This window comes from Azolla caroliniana, unplaced genomic scaffold, assembly GCF_043228905.1.
Source record: "Azolla caroliniana isolate FFs.n. ecotype wild unplaced genomic scaffold, voAzoCaro1.0.p SCAF_3, whole genome shotgun sequence".
In the NCBI taxonomy this organism is placed as follows: domain Eukaryota; kingdom Viridiplantae; phylum Streptophyta; class Polypodiopsida; order Salviniales; family Salviniaceae; genus Azolla; species Azolla caroliniana.
The window spans coordinates 10,958,271-10,977,297 of NW_028230438.1; the positions used below are offsets into that span (position 1 = coordinate 10,958,271).

Sequence of the window (19,027 nt, forward strand, 5' to 3'; positions counted from 1 at the left end):
TTTGAATAAATTTGTGTTTCTCTTCAAAGATTGAATGGTAATTGTCAATGTTTTTTGTAGAAATCATCAGATGTTTATGTAAATTGGCTCCTCTAGCATAAGAAATCATGAAATTTTCTAATGATGATTAGGCTTTTTACTTGAAATTAGTTTCTCTAACATAAGACATCAACTTTCTAATAGGGCATTTTGCTTGTTATGCATTAATTGGCTCATCTAACATACAAAAACAACCTTCTATATATGGTATTCACTAAATTGCACTTATTGTGCATTTTGCTTGTGCATCTAATTGGATTGCAATTATTGTGCATTTAACTGAACCACTTATTTGTGAGAGATTACTTTCCCAATGCTTTGGCATTCCTAATGGAGAGGTAGAAACAATGTTTGGAACATAGTTTCAATTTTTGTTGATGATTTAGATGTTTTGGAATGTTTAGAACATAGTTTCAATTTTGTTTGATGTAATTTTGTCATGAAACAATGTAAATCTTTTTATCTGGATTTTGACTTCTATATTTTTTTTTAAAACGCACTTAATAGAATGGCACACTTAAGTGGACACACACTTAAGCGAATGGTTATTGTATATAGAAGCATCATCATGAAAAGAAGTGTCAATAACGAGGACTTAATCGAAGCCATACATTTCCAAACTTTATTTTCTAGGGTGTTAATAGAGACTATAAAAAAGAGGCTTCAAGATCCTTTCACTCTTTCTACATTGAAAATGTTATTACCAATGAATATGTCTATCAAATCTACATATATTTTAGCACGAAAGACCATGGGACTTAATGAGTTGAAAACATTTACTTTGAACTTTAAAATTGTTTTCTCCTATAATTGATAATGATAAAATTATATGATGATATGCAATTTTCAAAAGGCAAGTTACCACGAAATGGCTTAGAAGAGAGTTTTTAGATGTTTGGGGTATGACGAATTATAATGATGTTTGGAAAGAAAAGTTAATTGAGCTTTTAAAGCTTTCATTGATAGGGTTGATTCAATGTTCTTCTACAACAACCTGTGAGAGAGGCTTTAGTTGCCTAAATCTAATAAATAACAAGTTAAGAAATAGACTAAAAAGCAGTTTGGTAGATGCATTGATATGAATATCTATTGAATGACATGAAGTAGAAAAACATAACTTAAGTGCAAGTATTTTGTTCTGATGAGAAAGGAAGGAAGGGATATTGTCATATTTTTGCAAGAGCTTCTAATGATCATGATGATATTGAGGACTTCAATGAAGATGTAGATTGAAATTTTGTCAAATTTATCTAATATGTTTTGGAATTTACCAATGTAATGAATGTATTGTTATTCTCTCTTGCCAAGAGAATTAGCTGTAAGTGTTCTACAATTTGGTATATGATGCTTCAATGTAGTATATGATATCTCAATATGTTATGTGATGTTTCAATATAATATGTGATGTTATAATGTGTAATCTTCAACTAGAATTGGATAAATTTCTGTATGTTGCAATAAATCTATCAACCCCATTATCAATTAGATGAATTTCTCTACATGCATGGATGATGACCTCCCCCGGATGGAGATGCTTGGCAAATGCCACTTTCTTTCCTTGTTTAATTAGTTACAGAGATCTCTTCATTTGATAGCAAGATCCCCATCTTGAAGGATCCCACACTCTACAAAAAATGCGTTTACAGTCATGAGGTTGTCCGTTGTCACCGTTTGTATCTTGATACCGATTGGCTTCGCAGACCTTGGGTTGGCAAAAGGATCCTTGAATCCCAACAATCATGAGAAGGGTCAAGTTATGATCAACAAGAATCTCCCAATCCTCTATCATCTCATCTCCACTTCTGATGTTCACTAGGTCAACATCCATATGTCCGAAATCTATGTAATGTAAGCTCTCGAGAGTCACACCCTCTATTTCTCGCATCAATCGACTTCTCCCATCTCTTGTAATGGGGATTGTTGTATTATTTGATGATATCATCTGATTTTTCTTGATGATAATGATAATGATTGAAAATTTGATATAATTTTGTCATAAAACGATGTACATTTTTTGATTTGGTTTTTGGCCTAAAAAAAGTGTACTTAACCGAATGTTTGTGAGCTGCGGGAATATAGGTTTCTCATACCTATACATACATTATACATACATACATACATACACACACACGTATATACGTACATATGTAATAATGTATATATATAGATGTCCACGTTGGATAATTATGTCCACGTTCCTTATGTAGAAAATATGTTGATAGAGAATGGAGTGGCGTGGAGTGGGTACGTGGGTGGGACTCGGGAGGATGTAGTTGGCATGTGATGGATGCGATGTCATGATGTAGACTTCCCATACATACATAAATGATAATAATGGAGTGAGTTTAGCAACCCACAGACTGAGACTGAGACAGAGATTGTGTGTGTGTGTGTGTGTGTGTGTGTGTGTGTGTGTGTGGGGCTAAGGCTAAGGCAGCTCAGGTGATCCTCGCGCCGAGCCTCCTTCCTACTACTCCTCTGCATCCCTCAGAACATATACATACATACACATATGCATGTACAGTATATAAAGGTAAAGCGAGGGTAGATTCCTGCCGGTTATCATTGCTGCTATCGACAGAACAGAACAGAACAGAACAGGACAGAAGAATGAAAAGGAAGAGATGAGATATGAGATGCTGGGAGCAGCGCCACTACTACGTACACAGTCTGCTGCCTCTCTCCATCCACCTTTCTAAAAGGTGCGCACCCATGCTTTGCTCTGCACACCTGCAATTTGCTTGGCCTTTGGGATATTATCTCAGGACAGGATGAGGGCTTCTGCTTCTGACTGTTGCTCGCTCTGGACATGAATTGAGTTCTCCTCTCATCATCATCATCATCATCATCATCATCCCCACACACAAGCCACGCTCTTCTTCTATGGGCCTGCTAAGCCATCAGGTTGGTAATATATATTAATATCATCATCATCATCATCATCCACATCTTAGAAGCATTAGCAGTAGTAGTTGTAATGGGGGGCACTAGCGCACTCTAAATAAATAAATGTATGCATATGTGTTGTCCCCAAACTTCTTCTTTCTTTAAGGTTATACAGTCAGTATACATGGTGCATTTGTAATGTTGTAATTCACAGATCGGATCTGACTCTCTCTCTCTCTACATGCTTCCCTGCCTGCCTCAGTTTTGGGTGCAGATTCTTGTACTTGTACTTGTTGTACTTGCAGCAGCGCAGGTTGCAGCAGAACTGGATGACTCTACCACTAGAACAGGTGCCTATTCCTCCGATTCACCCTGCAACTCCTGTAGTAGTAGTAGTAGTAGTAGTAGTAGTAGTGGTGGTGGTGGTGGTGGTGGTTGTGGAAGCAGCAGCTGCGGCGGCAATGGGGCACCTTCAACTACTCTTATTTACAACGGGACAGTTGTCCACATACTGCTTGTGTGCCTCGCTTTGCTTGCCGCTCTCCTCCTCCTCCTATGCTGTCTCCTCAAGCGTTGCCAGCATAATGATGACCACGACGCCGCCGCCGCCTCCATAATAGAGGAAGAAGGCAAATCAGACATTGACGCTGAGGCACCTCCTCCTCCTCCAATCCTTCCACCTCCACCTCCACCTCCACTTCCTCCAATCCTTCCAACTCCACCTCCACCTCCACCTCCACCTCCACTTCCTCCAATCCTTCCACCTCCACTTCCTCCAATCCTTCCACCTCCACCTCCATCTCCATCTCCATCTCCGCCTCCATCTCCATCTCCACCTCCACCTCCATCTCCGCCTCCACCTCCACCTCCACCTCCATCTCCGCCTCCACCTCCACCTCCACCTCTGCCTCCATCTCCGCCTCCATCTTTGCCTCCGCCTCCATCTCCTCCTCCATCTCCGCCTCCATCTCTGCCTCCGCCTCCGCCTCCGCCTCCGCCACCGTCTTCCCCTCCCCCTTCATCTCCGCCTCCATCTCCGCCTCCGCCTGCACCCTGGTATCCTACTACTACATGCACCAGTCCATATCCATATCCTCCTCGATCACCGCCATGCTATCCTACGTGCACTAGTCCAGGTTGCCAATATCCATATCCTCCTCCATCATCGACACCATGCTATCCTGCGTGCACCAGTCCACGCTGCCGTTATCCAGGTATGCACTAATTATACTTATCCCATTGCGATTTGCATATTTAAATATATATATATATATATTTTTTTTGGGGGGGGTTTGCAGTGCAAATGTGTATGGCAGGGTATTATATAATTCAATAGGGAAAGAGATAACATTTCAGTCAGAAAAGAAAGGCCAACAGTGTAGAGCACAGTCAACTGTTTTCTTTGACAAGTGATATGAGAATGGGAAGAGGCATCGATAGATCTGTATTATTCCATTTAAAAACACAGCGGACATCTTGAATAAAGCGAGCAAGATTAGGGTTGAGTTGCTGCCCATAGTAATGTGGGGGATTGATCGATCAATCGATCATATGTGGGGCCCACAATAAAATGATCGATCGCCACATCCATGGCGAGCAATGCCAGGCTTCTCTTTCTGTCTTCGGAATAGTGGTAGTAGTATAGTAAGTAGTAGTGAGGCATAGATATATAGTTTCTTGAGGCAGCATTCTAAGCTCCATGTGGGAGGTGGAGGCAAAATCAATCATTCTGTCATGGGTCCTCTCACACAGAAGCCTATGACTTTTTATTGGAACCTTCCAAAGCCTCACTCTTTTGCCTCTTTTACTTTGTGGCCAGATTCATATATGTATGTAAAATACTATATGTCATGAGGCTCCACATCTTGTCATACACAACATGTGTACATATTTTGTCATATGTTTGTCGGACTTTCCTTGTCTCACTAAATAAGGTTGGTTATAAGCATGGTTAGCTCCAAATGTGGAGAACTCTATAAGATGCTAGAGGAGGCGGAGGGCGGGTCCCATTCCTTCCCTTCCCTTCCCTTGGTTAGACATAATTAAAATAGAGTGACATACATATTGTGCCTTATAACCACACATCCAACTGAAGGAGTGGTGGGAGATACTTCACTAGCCCGCCCACTTCAGCCATCATGTGGTGAAGACTAAACACTCCACTCATCAGAAGGTTTTGGACCCGTCATGTTGTGCAGAATAAACACTCCATGAATCACAAGGTTGCCAAAACCGATGCAAAAGAATTGGTTTATGGCAGACATTTCCTCCTCTCGAAGAGGTGACATGCACATTTTAACCTCATCCCAATTCCATACACGTCCATGACGACTAGAAGGGTTCCTAAATCGCATTTATATTTCATATCTAGTGCACGCCAAGAATCACTAGCAAATGGAAATTTTGTCCCATCCAATACTTACCCAATTGACAAAATCTTATAGAACAATTATCATTGCGGCTGTTGATGGCAAAAACTCATTGGAAAATAATGTCCACTCAAACTCTTTGCAAGTGTCGTGTGTTATCCACAACTCTTCAATGTAGATTTGTGAATTTCCTAGCACATCTTGATAAAAAAATATTTCCTTTCTTTGTTTTGTATTACACTCATTTTTGCGAAATGTCCTTGTTGGAGATTTTGTTCAACTTTCTAATGTTCCTCCCATCAAACCAAATACACACCTCTGCTTTTTTGTACTTATTACTTTCTTTGTTAGCCTTGTTGTGTGACATAAGGAACATTTCCTGGATTTCTCCAATAAACCTCATGATCTCCCATTGGTACTCATGGATTAGAAGTGAAACTTATGTTATTTAATGCCATGGTAATACAAGTTTTTCCCTAAGGAGTAGAAGTGTAGGGAGGCACCACCTCTCTCAATGCATGGAATGAGATTGAGAAGATTCAAAATTTGTTTTTTAAGGAGTCAACGGGGAGTAAAATTGGCCACCTCCTATTATGCGCTTGGAAACAAGTGTTTAACCTATAGAAATAAATTGGTGCTACAAAGAGTAAATATATATGGCTAAAGTGAAGAATATGCCACATCATAGATTATGATGTCTTGCTTAGAATGTTCAATTTAAATTGCACAAGAATCACATGACTAAACTCTCTCGTCTAGTTATGTAGTTGATTTAAAAAAACTAGTTCAAAAGATGGGGTTTGGAAGATCCCTCAGAACTTTCAAGTGATCATATAGAATATATAGTTATTGAGGAAAGGTTAATGGAACCACGAAGGTAGAAGTTAGAAGATGATAAAAGGACAAAATTAGAATATTACATTGCAAACATCAACCCTAAATATTGAAATCAATATAAGGCAAGGAGCTCTATCTCATTACTAACATGAGTATTAGCTCTCGTAAAGCCCTGACACTGCTTCTCACTAGATCACACAAGCTCAGTATTGAAGTCTCACTAGATCACACAAGCTAGGTATTGAAGTTACATTATGGCATCAAAATTTGTCAAATATAAAGACATATAAAGTATGCGATGAAAGGCTAGTGGAGGATGTGTATCACTTACGTTTTATGTGCTCTACATATAATGTAATTTATGAAATCTATGAAGGCATTAAGAGGGAGTGCTAACTTGAATGTCATACTAAAGGGAATACCTAGAAGATTGAGCTCATATATGTATGCCTTATTCACACATCAAGACTTTGTGCTTTCAAGAATGAATATCCCTTCTTAGGAAGGAGACACATATCAATAAAACTTGTGTACTTCAATATTGACCTTTTTGTAGACACTAAAAAATATCTAACCTAATCCATTCTAATTTAATCTAGTCTATCTTTGCCGTTATCTCTTTGATTTCTAGTTTATCATACGTGCCACTTAAATTGTGGGATACCTTTGTGTTGATGTTTTGAACTATGTTATGATGGACAGACAAGAGGGATGGTATTAAGTAATTCGTGAAAGATAGAGTAGTTTGATACCGATTTAAAAGATAATTAATGATCTAGAGCATAAAAGAAGCTCATAAGAATCATGATAGTTTATTACTAAAGTGTATAAAGATTTATTTTAATATTCTAGGTGTAACACCCATAAATAACATGATCCCTATTTCTTTTAAATTATGTTCAAAGAGCCATACTAGTGCCCAAAGCTAGAAAGAGGAGAACCTAAAATAGATTAATGGATGATTCTTGATTATAACATGGAAAAGTTTATCATAATAGTTGAATTGTCACTCCCATAGAAACTTCCTCACTTACTTTTTCCTAATCCCCTTTAAAGAGCCCCAATAGCCCCTAGAGAGAAAAAGAAGAACTTTACAATTGACTAATTGTTTGTATTTATGTATCTATCTTTAGGTTCATGAAACTGCTTTTTTCCCACACCTACTTTCTCTTTTGCTAAGTTTAATTTTGCTTTTTTGTACACTACCCATCTTCCATTTTCAAAGTGCGTAGAGCTTCAAATTGCATGTTGCAAAATGATATAGAATGTTGTAAAATTTTGGGAGGCTAGCAGCATGTAGAGATTTATGAGAAGAGTGATACTACTATGTTGGCATTATGATGTTGGTGATAGGTGTTTATATGCAAGGCATACATAGAAAGTTCATATATAAAACACCAATAGAAAAATTTGAGAATTTTTTAGGATTGGGAGGTGTTTCAACACACACGAGAGTTACCTTGGAATCAAGGTCAAAATGGGATAAATGAGAGGTTTTCATCACTAGTAAAGTCTCCATGCTATCCCTCATATGCCTTAAAGAAGGGGCTAAAAATGATTCCTTTTATATAGCTTGGCAAGTATTTTGTCCTTTTATGGGTTTATTGCATAATGTTTGGCTCAATGCCTACATAAGGGGTACGTAGATTCCTACACAGATTGAGTGTAAATGAACATGATAAACACATGATCAATTATTGATGTTTTTTGGGAGGTTATTGTAAATAGGATAGACAAAGATAAAAGGACACTTGGTGAGACTAGAGAGGACCCTCTATCCTCAAGAATATATGGATGAACTTAAGGATGTTGTCGCCCCATAGAGAAACATTTCTATCACCAAAGTGTCAAAAAAATATTTCTTGAGGACACTAACATTTAAATTATTGATAATATGCTCTCTTTCTCACCTTTTTGTGGGTGATAGCACATCCATTCCATCAATAGTTTCAAGGAACTTTAGGGCCAAGGTACTTAAATCTTCCCATTGTTTTAAATGGTTCATTATTGTACATAATGCATGGTTTATTCTTACTTTAGCTCTTGACAAGCATAATTGTTGTTTTAGATTTTTTGACACTCAACTCTGTATGTTTACAAAATGCCTCTAATGTTTTCATAAGATTATGTGCATCCCCTAAAGTATTTGTAAGAAGTGTCTACATAAAACAAAAGTACAATGACTACATTCAGAAAGACTACTTCATTGCTTTCTTCCTTTACAAACTTGGCAATAATTTGTTCTATATGCGTTGACGAGAGTGGACAACTATGATAAGCATAACCATAAGTTATCTTGTGGTAGTTTGTGTTATTGTATTCTATACATGAGGATAAGAGCATGAGGGTTAATCGAGAGTGTAAAGAAGGAAGATTACTTTTAATCTTAAGGATTGAGACAACCCGTTAAGGGCGAAGTGTTAACTTGCCTAGGGGACTTATGCCTAGGTAGAAATATGAGAGCTAATCTCATTAGACACATTATTCGACTATGTTCAGAATGTGACCTTGTGGTGATCTAACTCTTGTGGCAAACGTGCATCAATATCAGGTATGAATCAAAGCCATTGTGGTGGTATGGGACACTGTTCAAGGCTTGGGTTTATTTTGATCCCTTCACTCAGGGGTGATCAATGTCTTTTCCTTATTTATATGCTTACATCAAAATAATTCACTGAACAACATCCTTCTTTAACACCAATAGTGTGATGGAAAAAATTTGAAGTTTCATCAACCATATGCACACAACGTATAACTTTCTTATAGATTCGAGTAATTGCAAGCATATACTCATTTGGCAACTCGAGTTCTTCCATGCGCATCCAAGTATACTCATGAGGTGTCATATCAAAAGCTTTATTGAAAATTTATGAAGCCACTATATAACACCCCTTACCTTTTATTCATCTTTCTTCCATTAATACTTGAAGGATGATAAGGTGATCAATGATTTTATGATGTTTTTGAAAGCTAGCTTGTTTCTAAGCCCTGTTATTATTATTTTTCCATTATATTGTCGAACAATATTGCCATTAGTGAGGCGACCATTAACCAAAGCAAACAATTTAACAAATGGTAAACCAAACCTTTTTTAAACCAAGATTGTTTAGGAAATAGCTAAAACCAAACAAAGCCAATTATTAGAAGAATTAAACCTAACCATTTAAGTTTGACTAATTAAATAATTAAATAAACAAAAATATTAAATTAAATAAGCTTTTAAGCTATATTAATTAAATGAATAAAAACACATTAAATTAAATAAGAATTTAAGTTAAATTAATAAAAACAATAAAAAGGAATTAATTAAACCATTAAGTATTTAATTTAAATTAATTAAATATATATAAAAAACATCAATCAAACCATTAAAGGGGAAAAAAAGTTAGCCAAAAACTAATAATCCTTTAAACTAAACCATTTAAACTTATAAATTGATAAACTAGAGTTTTAGAACCAAACCAAACTAAAATGGAACCATTTATTAATAAGTCAAAACCAAACCAAACCATGTAATTATTTTGAAACGGATAAATTGTTATACTATGTCTTAACGGTTCGGTTGGTTCGGGCCCATAGTTAGTGGCCATCATGGTTCAATAATTGTTTACATTATTTACATCTTTACCTTTATGTAAAGGTTTAATTCAATTTGTAATCCAACTATCATGCATGCCATGTTTCCCATGCATGATTAAACATATCATTTATATGTGCACGTGCTTCATTTTTTGTACGTTTGCTCATTTTGGCTTGTAAACATTGAAGATTTCTTGCCTTTTGAGAAGCCAATGTTACAAGACTTGTGCATACATTTTTAATCGTAAAGAGGGGAGGAATAGTAATAGAGAGAGAGAGAGAGATCAAACAAAGGATAAAAGTCTTTATAAGTTGTGTTGATCTACTTCAAACTAAAGTGCATGTCAAATTTCCCATAGATGATTAAAAATATCATTTATACATGTATGTGCTTCCTTTTCCATCCATATGTATATTTCGGCTTGTTTGATTGAAGATTGCTTGTTTTTTGAGAGCCCAATATTATAAGACATGTGCATACATCTTGAATCGTAATGGAGGCATATGCAGAGAGAGAGAGAGAGAGAGAGAGAGAGAGAGAGAGAGAGAGAGAGAGAGAGAGAGAGAGAAAACAAAGGAGTACAAGTTTTATGAGTTCGGTAGATCTATTTTAGACCAAATCGTATGCAAAGTTTCCCATGGCTTGTGCATATACCATGCTTGTGCTTCCTTTCTCATCCATTTGCACATTTCGGCTTGTATACATTGAAAATTGCTTGCCTTTTGAGAAGCCAATCTTTAGTTGTAAAGAAGGGAGGCATATGGGAAAGAGAACCATAATAAAGAGGAGGGGAGAGAGAGGATTACAAGTCTTATGAGTTGTGTTTATATACTTCAGAGAAGTTAAGACTATGGGAGTAGGGAAACACATTACATATATGTGTTGCATGAAGTATGTTTTTTAACTTAAGAATAAAATATTCTCTCCTAACTAATAGGAAAAGTAGCACCACTTTTGGAAAAAAACAAAAGGATAAAAAATTGAATGCAACAATTCTATAAATAGAGGATCTCAAATGAATATTGATTTTTTGGCAAACTAATGAAAATAAAGGGGCAATTGTAGCATAAAGGATTTACGAACACTTCATGAAATATAAGATTTGTTTTTTCTTTTCCTATTGTATCATCAACAGGAGAAATTTATAACTTATCATGTGCTTGTGGATGCACTTCTCATCTTTTGGCACAAACAAACTTAAGGATAAAAAATTGAATGCAACAATTCTATAAATAGAGGATCTCAAATGAATATTGATTTTTTGGCAAAATAATGAAAATAAAGGGGCAATTGTAGCATAAAGGATTTACCAACATTTCATGAAATATAAGATTTTTATTTTCTTTTCCTATTGTATCATCAACAGGAGGAATTTATACCTCATCATGTGCTTGTGGATGCACTTCTCATCTTTCGGCAAATGACTATTATCATAACAATCATTGCGGGGGAAATTGTGGTTGCTCTTGTACCCACGAATATATGGGTCTTTTTGGGCCTCTATAAATATTTTTGTATCGTGTATTGAATTGTTGTGTAAAACTGTGATTTTATCAAGTGGTGCCAACATATTATCCACTATACTATGATGTGCATGTCCCAACCATGTATTTTTTATTTCTAAATGTAGAATTGTGTTAAAGGCTACTACACCAATTATCAATGTTTTAAAATACGTAAAGAAATATGTTGGAGAGATGGAGAGTTTATGCTAATTCATTGAAAGATCTCGAAATTGCCTATGAGATGTATAAATATTACAATCATGATGATGACATCACATAAAAGTTGTGACCAATGAAAATAAAGCTACTAGTAATGAGCAAAACTATAAAATCTCCTTAATGTTCTTGCAGTGCGTGAGTAATTTAATTTTGAAAACCTATTTTTTTTCTCTCTAGTCACATCTCTATTCCCAAAGTTTGTTGTATGAGGATGAAGCATGAAATAATAAGTATTGATGATAAACAAAGAAATGGCTCAAATACTTAAAGAATTTTATGACTAGCATTTAGAAGGGATATACAAATATTATTTCATAGTAGAGGGAAGGCATCAAATGCATGAAGTAATTTATGTCTTATGTTTCTACAAGGTGTGATAAATCCTATTTTGTTCCCCAATAAGACGGGTAGTGAAAATATGTTCTTGTAGTGTGTGAAAATTTGTAGGAAATCTTAATATTCTTTGCTAATAAAGATTATAATATGAAATTCACATGTAAAAGCAAGAAAAGAGCCCTCTTTGCTAATCAATGAGCAAGAGAGCAAGGAAGAGGGGAGAAGGTGAGTCATCAACCACTCATCAATACAGTTATTTCCATGTCACCTCGTTGCAGCTTTTGATGCACACATATATAAGGAAAATACATAAGTACACTTATGTGTTAAGACATACTTAAACCCACTCATATACATATGTATTTGTACACTTACAAGTACACAAAATTTCACTCTCACACACACACACACACACACACACACACACACACACACACACACACACACAAATACATTGTAAAACCTATTTGGAACATCAAAAGGAAGTTACAACCAACAATTATGAGAGATTTTGAAATCATCAACTCAATTGTCAAACCCATCTACCTTGATTCACTTCCCCAACACTCTCGCACATAATTTTACTCTATTGGAATACCACCAAAAGGGATGAAAAGGGATGCACGGAAACGGTTGGCAATACGCAACTAGAATTTCTATTTGTTGCAAAACACATTATATCATAAAGGCGCTGATGCTATTTGGAGAAGCGGAGTCCGAAGTGATGGAAAACTGGTAGTATTGCGGGAGGCACATTACGGCATAATCAGTGGACATTGCGTAGGAGACAAAACAACTAGGAAGATTTGACAGAATGGCCTATGGTGGCCAACAACATAGAAGGATACAATTAGGTATTGTAGGGAGCGTGATCTCTACCAAAGGATGGGTCAGTGGATAGAAAAAGCCTGAATGCCCTACCAACTGGTGTTGCCTCTAGAGCCAATTCAGAAGTGGGGGCTAGATTTTGTTGGAGCATTCAAGCCAACAACCACAAGGACCGGCAATAGGTATATCATTGTCTCTACAGATTATTGCATGAAGTGGGTAGAGGCAAAAACGCTGCATGACAATACGGTAACATCGACGACAAAGTTTTCATACAAATACATTTGGTGCTGATTTGACTGCTTGATTGAGTTGATTAGTGATTGGGGGGGTCACTTTATCAACAAAGTTATTGAAGACCTGACACTGTACTATGCCCTAGTGCATAAAAAAAGCACGTCATATTACTCACATGCAAACAGCCTGGCCGAATCCATCAAGAAGACTTTGCAGACCATTGTAAAGAAGATCATCAACGAAAATAGGACGAATTGGGACATGATGCTGCATAGCGCACTATGGGCGTTGTCGTGAAGATTTTTGGCAACAGTGTGAAAATTGCATGGAATGTACAAAATCGAGTGTGGTTCTTCACACAAGACATAAAACAAAAATAGTAAAGATACTATTTTAGATTAGCTTAATATCTTGGTACGGGTAGATGGAGGTCTTCACGAGCTTCCGAATGTACTTTACTACATTTGAAACCGATAACTAAATGTCAAGTTATGTGAATGTGAAGTTTGAGAAAAAGAAGAGAAAAACAAAATTGTGAGATATCCCATATAGATAGGACAATATCAGGATTCAAGAGTATATAAGTAGAGCCATATCTTTTTATATTTCATCTATGTGCTAGGAGCACAAAAAGGTTGGGTTGTATAACTTGAATGGACGACGATGGAATTGGATAGGCTAGACAACACCGGCATTGGAACTGGAACGGATCGGATGGACCGGATAGACGGGTCGATCGGATAGGTTGATTGCGAAACACGGTGTCTTAAAGATTTTCGGTGTGAAACGAAAAAGCCCAGTCATTTCATTAAGTTATATTTTTATCATTATACTTTCACATGTAAATTCTCATACATGAGAGCTTGAATGAGTGACATGGTTATGATGCAACACATGTAATGCATGAGGGCCAAATGGTGAGCATGCATTTTATGCATGTCTTGCACACTCACATGCATTATATGCATGGGGCCATCTATAAAAGAGTGGATGAAGAAGAAAAACGGGCTAGGTATTGTGAAATGCACATAAGAGATCAAAACCAGTCTACTTAGCTTCTTACTTCTTAATCAATTTATAGTTGATACAACGGAACCCATTTGGGTTGGCTTGGCTAAACAGGGTGTGCTAAAAGGTGGGTCAACTTGAGCACACGCATCCTAAAAAGGGTGAGCTAAAAGGGTGGCACAAAGGAACACATGCACACCACATTTCCCCCCTACGAGAAACAAGAGATTGAGGGGCATGAACAAGAATAGGACATGTACATGAACATGAACAAGAACAAGAACAAGAACAATGGCTTGTCGAAGGAGGGGGAGCATCTGATAGCAGGTTTCAAATGGAAATCCATTGATGATTCTAGTGCGAGGCAAGGGTTACACCCATAGAGTGCTCGAAAAGGGTTGATTTATGCAACCATCTCGTGTTTGAGGGTCTTGTTGAGGTGTTCGGTGAAGATGGCGTGGGGATGTAAACATCTATGGACACGTAGTTGAGGTGCAATGACGTTGAGGACATCCCTGTGGAACTGTTGGCCTTGATAGTTGAACTTTCTCGTAGGGGGGAAATGTGGTGTGAGAAAGTGAGAGTGTCTAAGGTGAGGGTGTAGTGGGCTTACGTGCTAGAGAGGTATAGGTGGCGATCGCCAAAAAAGGACTTGGATGGAGGAAGCGGTGGATATCGGGAGGCCTAACTAGTGAACTAAGGCGGTGCTAATAGAAGAGATACTACTACAAGAGACTGACAAGAGTGTCGATGATGGTGGCGAGGGCGATGCTACCTACGAAGCGGAAGAGGCGGAAGCTTGGATGTGGGGGACTGGTACCCCGCATCTCCACCAATATGTGAAATGCACATAAGAGATCAAAACCAGTCTACTTAGCTTCTTACTTCTTAATCAATTTATAGTTGATACAACGGAACCCATTTGGGTTGGCTTGGCTAAATAGGGTGTGCTAAAAGGGTGGGTCAACTTGAGCACACGCATCCTAAAAAGGGTGAGCTAAAAGGGTGGCACAAAGGAACACATGCACACCACAATATTAATCAAGAAATTTTAAAAAAAAGAAAAGAAAAAGAAAAATCGTTATCCAATTGGTGATGTATTTATCTTATTTTTAAAATCTAAAGTGAGGGGTTCAATCTTAATCTCTCTCCATTTCAATCTCTCTCAATCCAAAGTCAATCGTTCTAACTTATCTCAATCTCTCTCTCTCTTTCAATCTATCTTAATTACTTTCTCGCTAAAGCTAATGCAAACTTCGAATCCTTCCGGTCCAGAACCCCGACGGTGTCGCGAAGTTTCGCGCATGTGTGTTACTTGGGTGGGACCACGGGGGTCTTGGACTAGGGAGTACTCAAGGGATAGAGAAGACCTGAGGTTTTCTTTACGACAATACTACTTCCCGACCCCTTCCCGAGCAAGGTCTCGTTGCCCTTTGTTTTGTGAGGCTGGTGGCTCTCGTTGCTCATGACTCGTCAACCTTTCGAGATCACCACACGAGCCAAGTGACCAAACGGGTACAAGCAAGATGAGCACGCAAGATGAACGCACAAGGGGACGATAACACAAACATGAATGTCCATATGTCTTTATGAGGAGGAGAGGTGCATGGGTACGCCCGAACGCTTCCTCGTCACAAGACGTCGAACGTACGAGGAGGACACAAAACACACGCACAAATGCTCGTACGCCTTTATGAGGAGGAGAGGTGCATGGGCACGCCCGAACACTCCCTCATCACAAGACGTCGAACGTACGAGGAAGACACAAAACACATGCACAAATGCTCGTACGCCTTTATGAGGAGGAGAGGTGCATGGGCACGCCCGAAACGCTCCCTCATCACAAGACGGTCGAATGTACAAGGAAGACACAAACACACACACAAAATGCTCGTACGCCTTCATGAGGAGGAGAGGTGCATGGGCAAGCCCGAACGCTCCCTCGTCACGAGACGACCGCACGTACGAGGAAGACACAAACACACGCACAAAATGCTCGTATGCCTTTATGAGGAGGAGAGGTGCTGTTACGGGCATGACCATTTAATATCCTGTGGTGAGAATTTACTGTAGTATTCTATACACGTGGATAAGTGTGAGGGTTAAACGAGAGTGTAAAGAAGGGGAGGATTACTTTTAATCCTCGGGATTGAGACAACCCATTAGGTCAAGTGTGAACTAGCTTGGGGGCCTTGGGTATCGCTATAAATAAGAGGCCTAGCTACCCTCATTTGATCATCTTTTGACTACATCGAGACTCTTCTCTTGTGGTGGGTCAACTCTTGTAGCGAGCGCGCCAGCACCAGGTACGACTCAACGCCACGGTGGTGGTATGGGATGCCGATCAAGGCTCGAGTCCGTCTCGATCCCTTCGCTCGGGGGTGGTCGGGTGGATCGGCACCCATCTTTCTCTTTCTCCTTTCTATCTATCATTACTTTATCCTTATCTTAAGCTTACTTTAGTACCTAAATCTCTAATAGATGCATGGGCAAGCCCGAAACGGTCCCTCGTCACAAGACGACCGAACGTACGAGGAAGACATAAACACACACACAAATGCTCGTACGTCTTTATGAGGAGGAGAGGTGCATGGGCATGCCCAAAACACTCCCTCGTCACAAGACGACCGAACGTACAAGGAAGACACAAACACACACACAAATGCTCGTACGCCTTTATGAGGAGGAGAGGTGCATGGGCAAGCTCGAAACGGTCCCTCGTCACAAGACGGCCGAACGTACAAGGAAGACACAAACACAACACGAATGGTCGTACGTCTTTGTGAGGAGGAGAGGTGCATGGGCACGCTCGAAACGGTCCCTCGTCACAAGACGACCGAACGTACGAGGAAGACATAAACACACACACAAATGCTCGTACGTCTTTATGAGGAGGAGAGGTGCATGGGCAGGCCCAAAACACTCCCTCGTCACAAGACGGCCGAACGTACAAGGAAGACACAAACACACACACAAATGCTCGTACGCCTTTATGAGGAGGAGAGGTGCATTGGCAAGCTCGAAACGGTCCCTCGTCACAAGACGGCCGAACGTACAAGGAAGACACAAACACAACACGAATGGTCGTACGTCTTTGTGAGGAGGAGAGGTGCATGGGCACGCCCGAAACGGTCCCTCGTCACAAGACGGCCGAACGTACAAGAAAGACACGAACAAAGAAAGAAGGAGAGAAAGAAACACGAATGATATCGACCAAAGAGATAAATACGTGTTTAATTCCAACGCAAGAGGATCCTTTATAAAATAGGGTTTGATTCCAATGGAAACTTATAGTTAACCACAAGCTCAATCAAAACATAAATACTAAATGCCCTTCGAGACAAAGGCAAATCCGAACACGGCGAAGATGAACACAGGAGCACCACCAAAATGCCAATCCCAACGAACCACGACGACCCGAACGGCAAGCACACGAGCTCGCAACGTCGAACCAACGAAGCTTGAGCTCACGAGCACTTCGAGTGCCAACGCGAAGAAGATGAGCACGTGGCGATGGGGGGATGAAGGGGTATGAGATGAAGAGAAATGGTGAATAAGAAGATGAAGAGCTCCGAACGAAAATTGGCGATAGTCTCCTCCTCCCAAAACGTCCTCCCCGAAATGAGCCCCCCTCAGCCTCATTTTATAGGAAAAAAGGAAGGGGGGTCGCCAATTTTGTCTTCAATGAAAAATGAATAAATTTTTTCCTTAAATGACGTTGCACTGTAAAACTAGATTTGAAGCGTTCATGTCTAGCTAGAAGTCAATGTGACTATCCAGTAGCCCATTAACTCTCTCTTGTATAATATATAATTCTATCTTTATAAATTCATAGCCTGTCCTCCCTCTACCTTTTATCTCTCCTCTCTTTTACTTTTTGCACGAGCTTCTATACCTCCTTTCCACCCTTTGTTTTCCCTTTTATTTTGTATATGCACAATTAATCGCCTTTGTGTGCACACACATTGCACATGCACATTTTGACCCCCCCCTTTCGCCGGTTTTTCCCTCTCTCGAGCACGCCACATCACGACAGCGGTTCCGCCTCATGATCCGAATGTAGTGACAGATTTTTCGCCACAGCGTATTGGACGAGCTTTAAAATGAGTATTTAGTCAACATTGTTCACATGAGCTTTTGGATTGGAGGTTGTCATGCTAATAAATTCTAGGTACCGAGTCTCTAAGTACAAGTATAATGTTGAGCGGCAAGCTTAACTGGAGCCGGATCGGCTGGATAAGCCTGAGCCGGTGAGCAAGATGGATCGGTAAGCCGGTGAGCAATAGAGCCAGTGAGTTGGGGAGTGGGATAGCTGGATCCAATCGGTAACCGGAAGCCTAGTATTAGTTTAGACTACTAGGCAGTTATAGTCTCGTAGTAAGTGTCAGATGCTCGTGTGAGCATTGAAGTATGCAGTACTTCTGTCAGTTCCACGAGGACTTGTATAAATAGTGCTACTGAGCACAGTTGTAAGAGAGAGAGTGTTTATATTGTTTTGAATATAGCTTTTACGTTTGGCTCTCTCTGTCTCTCCCGTGTATTCTATGTATTCTCTACTTTCTCTGTTTTCTAACGCTTCCGCAAGTAATCGTTTACATGGTATCAGAGCGCGAGGGTTGAGAACCTCTACAACAAACGCTTGAAAGCAAACCCTAACAGGTCGTAAGAACAACAGACAGAGAAGTGATAGATAGAGGAATGGCTAGTTCGCTCGCTGTGGAAAAACTCGATAGATCCAACTATGCATCTTGGTCGTACAAGATGCACCAGTACTTGCTTGGGCATGGCTACTCGAGTTTCGTCGAAGGAGCCAACGAAACAACACCTGATGCGGCATGTAAGGATTTCCTAGTGTGGGAACAATCGGCAAGCAGAGTGATGTACTGCTTCGCGTCAAGTGTCGGAGACCAGCTGCTGAGCCACATCCGAGACGCCAAGACGCCGAAGGAGGCTTAGGGAAACCTGAAGAAGGTTTTCGCCGCGAGCACTACAGCCCGGAAGCTGCAACTCCGACAAGAGTTGAGCAATGTCTGACAGAAGGACATGTCGATGACGAATTACATGGCCCGGATCAAAGAGATATGTGACTCGCTTGCCTCTATCAACGTTACCATAGTGGAAGACGAGATGGTATAGGTCTATCTTGGGGGCCTGAAGTCTAAGTTCAAAGTGTTCCGAACGAC

The 19,027-nt window shown here is 39.4% G+C and overlaps 1 protein-coding gene across 2 annotated transcripts; it reads left to right on the forward strand.

Moving 5' to 3' along the window:
- The first annotated feature begins 2,747 nt into the window (after positions 1 to 2,747).
- Positions 2,748 to 11,292, forward strand: LOC147866239 (uncharacterized). 2 transcript variants are annotated; one of them, XM_087316612.1, is made up of 3 exons: positions 2,748 to 2,943; positions 3,188 to 4,139; positions 10,847 to 11,126. In XM_087316612.1, exons 1-3 carry the CDS (start codon positions 2,923 to 2,925, stop codon positions 10,924 to 10,926), a joined length of 1,053 nt encoding a protein of 350 aa, XP_087172738.1. In that variant the 5' UTR covers positions 2,748 to 2,922; the 3' UTR covers positions 10,927 to 11,126. The 2 variants fall into 2 exon arrangements, with proteins under 2 accessions (XP_087172738.1, XP_087172736.1); XM_087316610.1 differs by having other exon boundaries at positions 2,768 to 2,943; positions 11,078 to 11,292.
- The last annotated feature ends 7,735 nt before the right edge of the window (positions 11,293 to 19,027 follow it).

What these genes read in the sequence shown, in the direction of transcription:
- LOC147866239 (XM_087316610.1), top strand. Translation starts at nt 2,923, where the DNA reads ATGGGCCTGCTAAGCCATCAG. An exon ending in TGGGCCTGCTAAGCCATCAG is followed by an intron (nt 2,944 to 3,187) that starts GTTGGTAATATA and finishes TGCCTGCCTCAG; the next exon opens with TTTTGGGTGCAGATTCTTGT. An exon ending in TCCACGCTGCCGTTATCCAG is followed by an intron (nt 4,140 to 11,077) that starts GTATGCACTAAT and finishes TATCATCAACAG; the next exon opens with GAGGAATTTATACCTCATCA.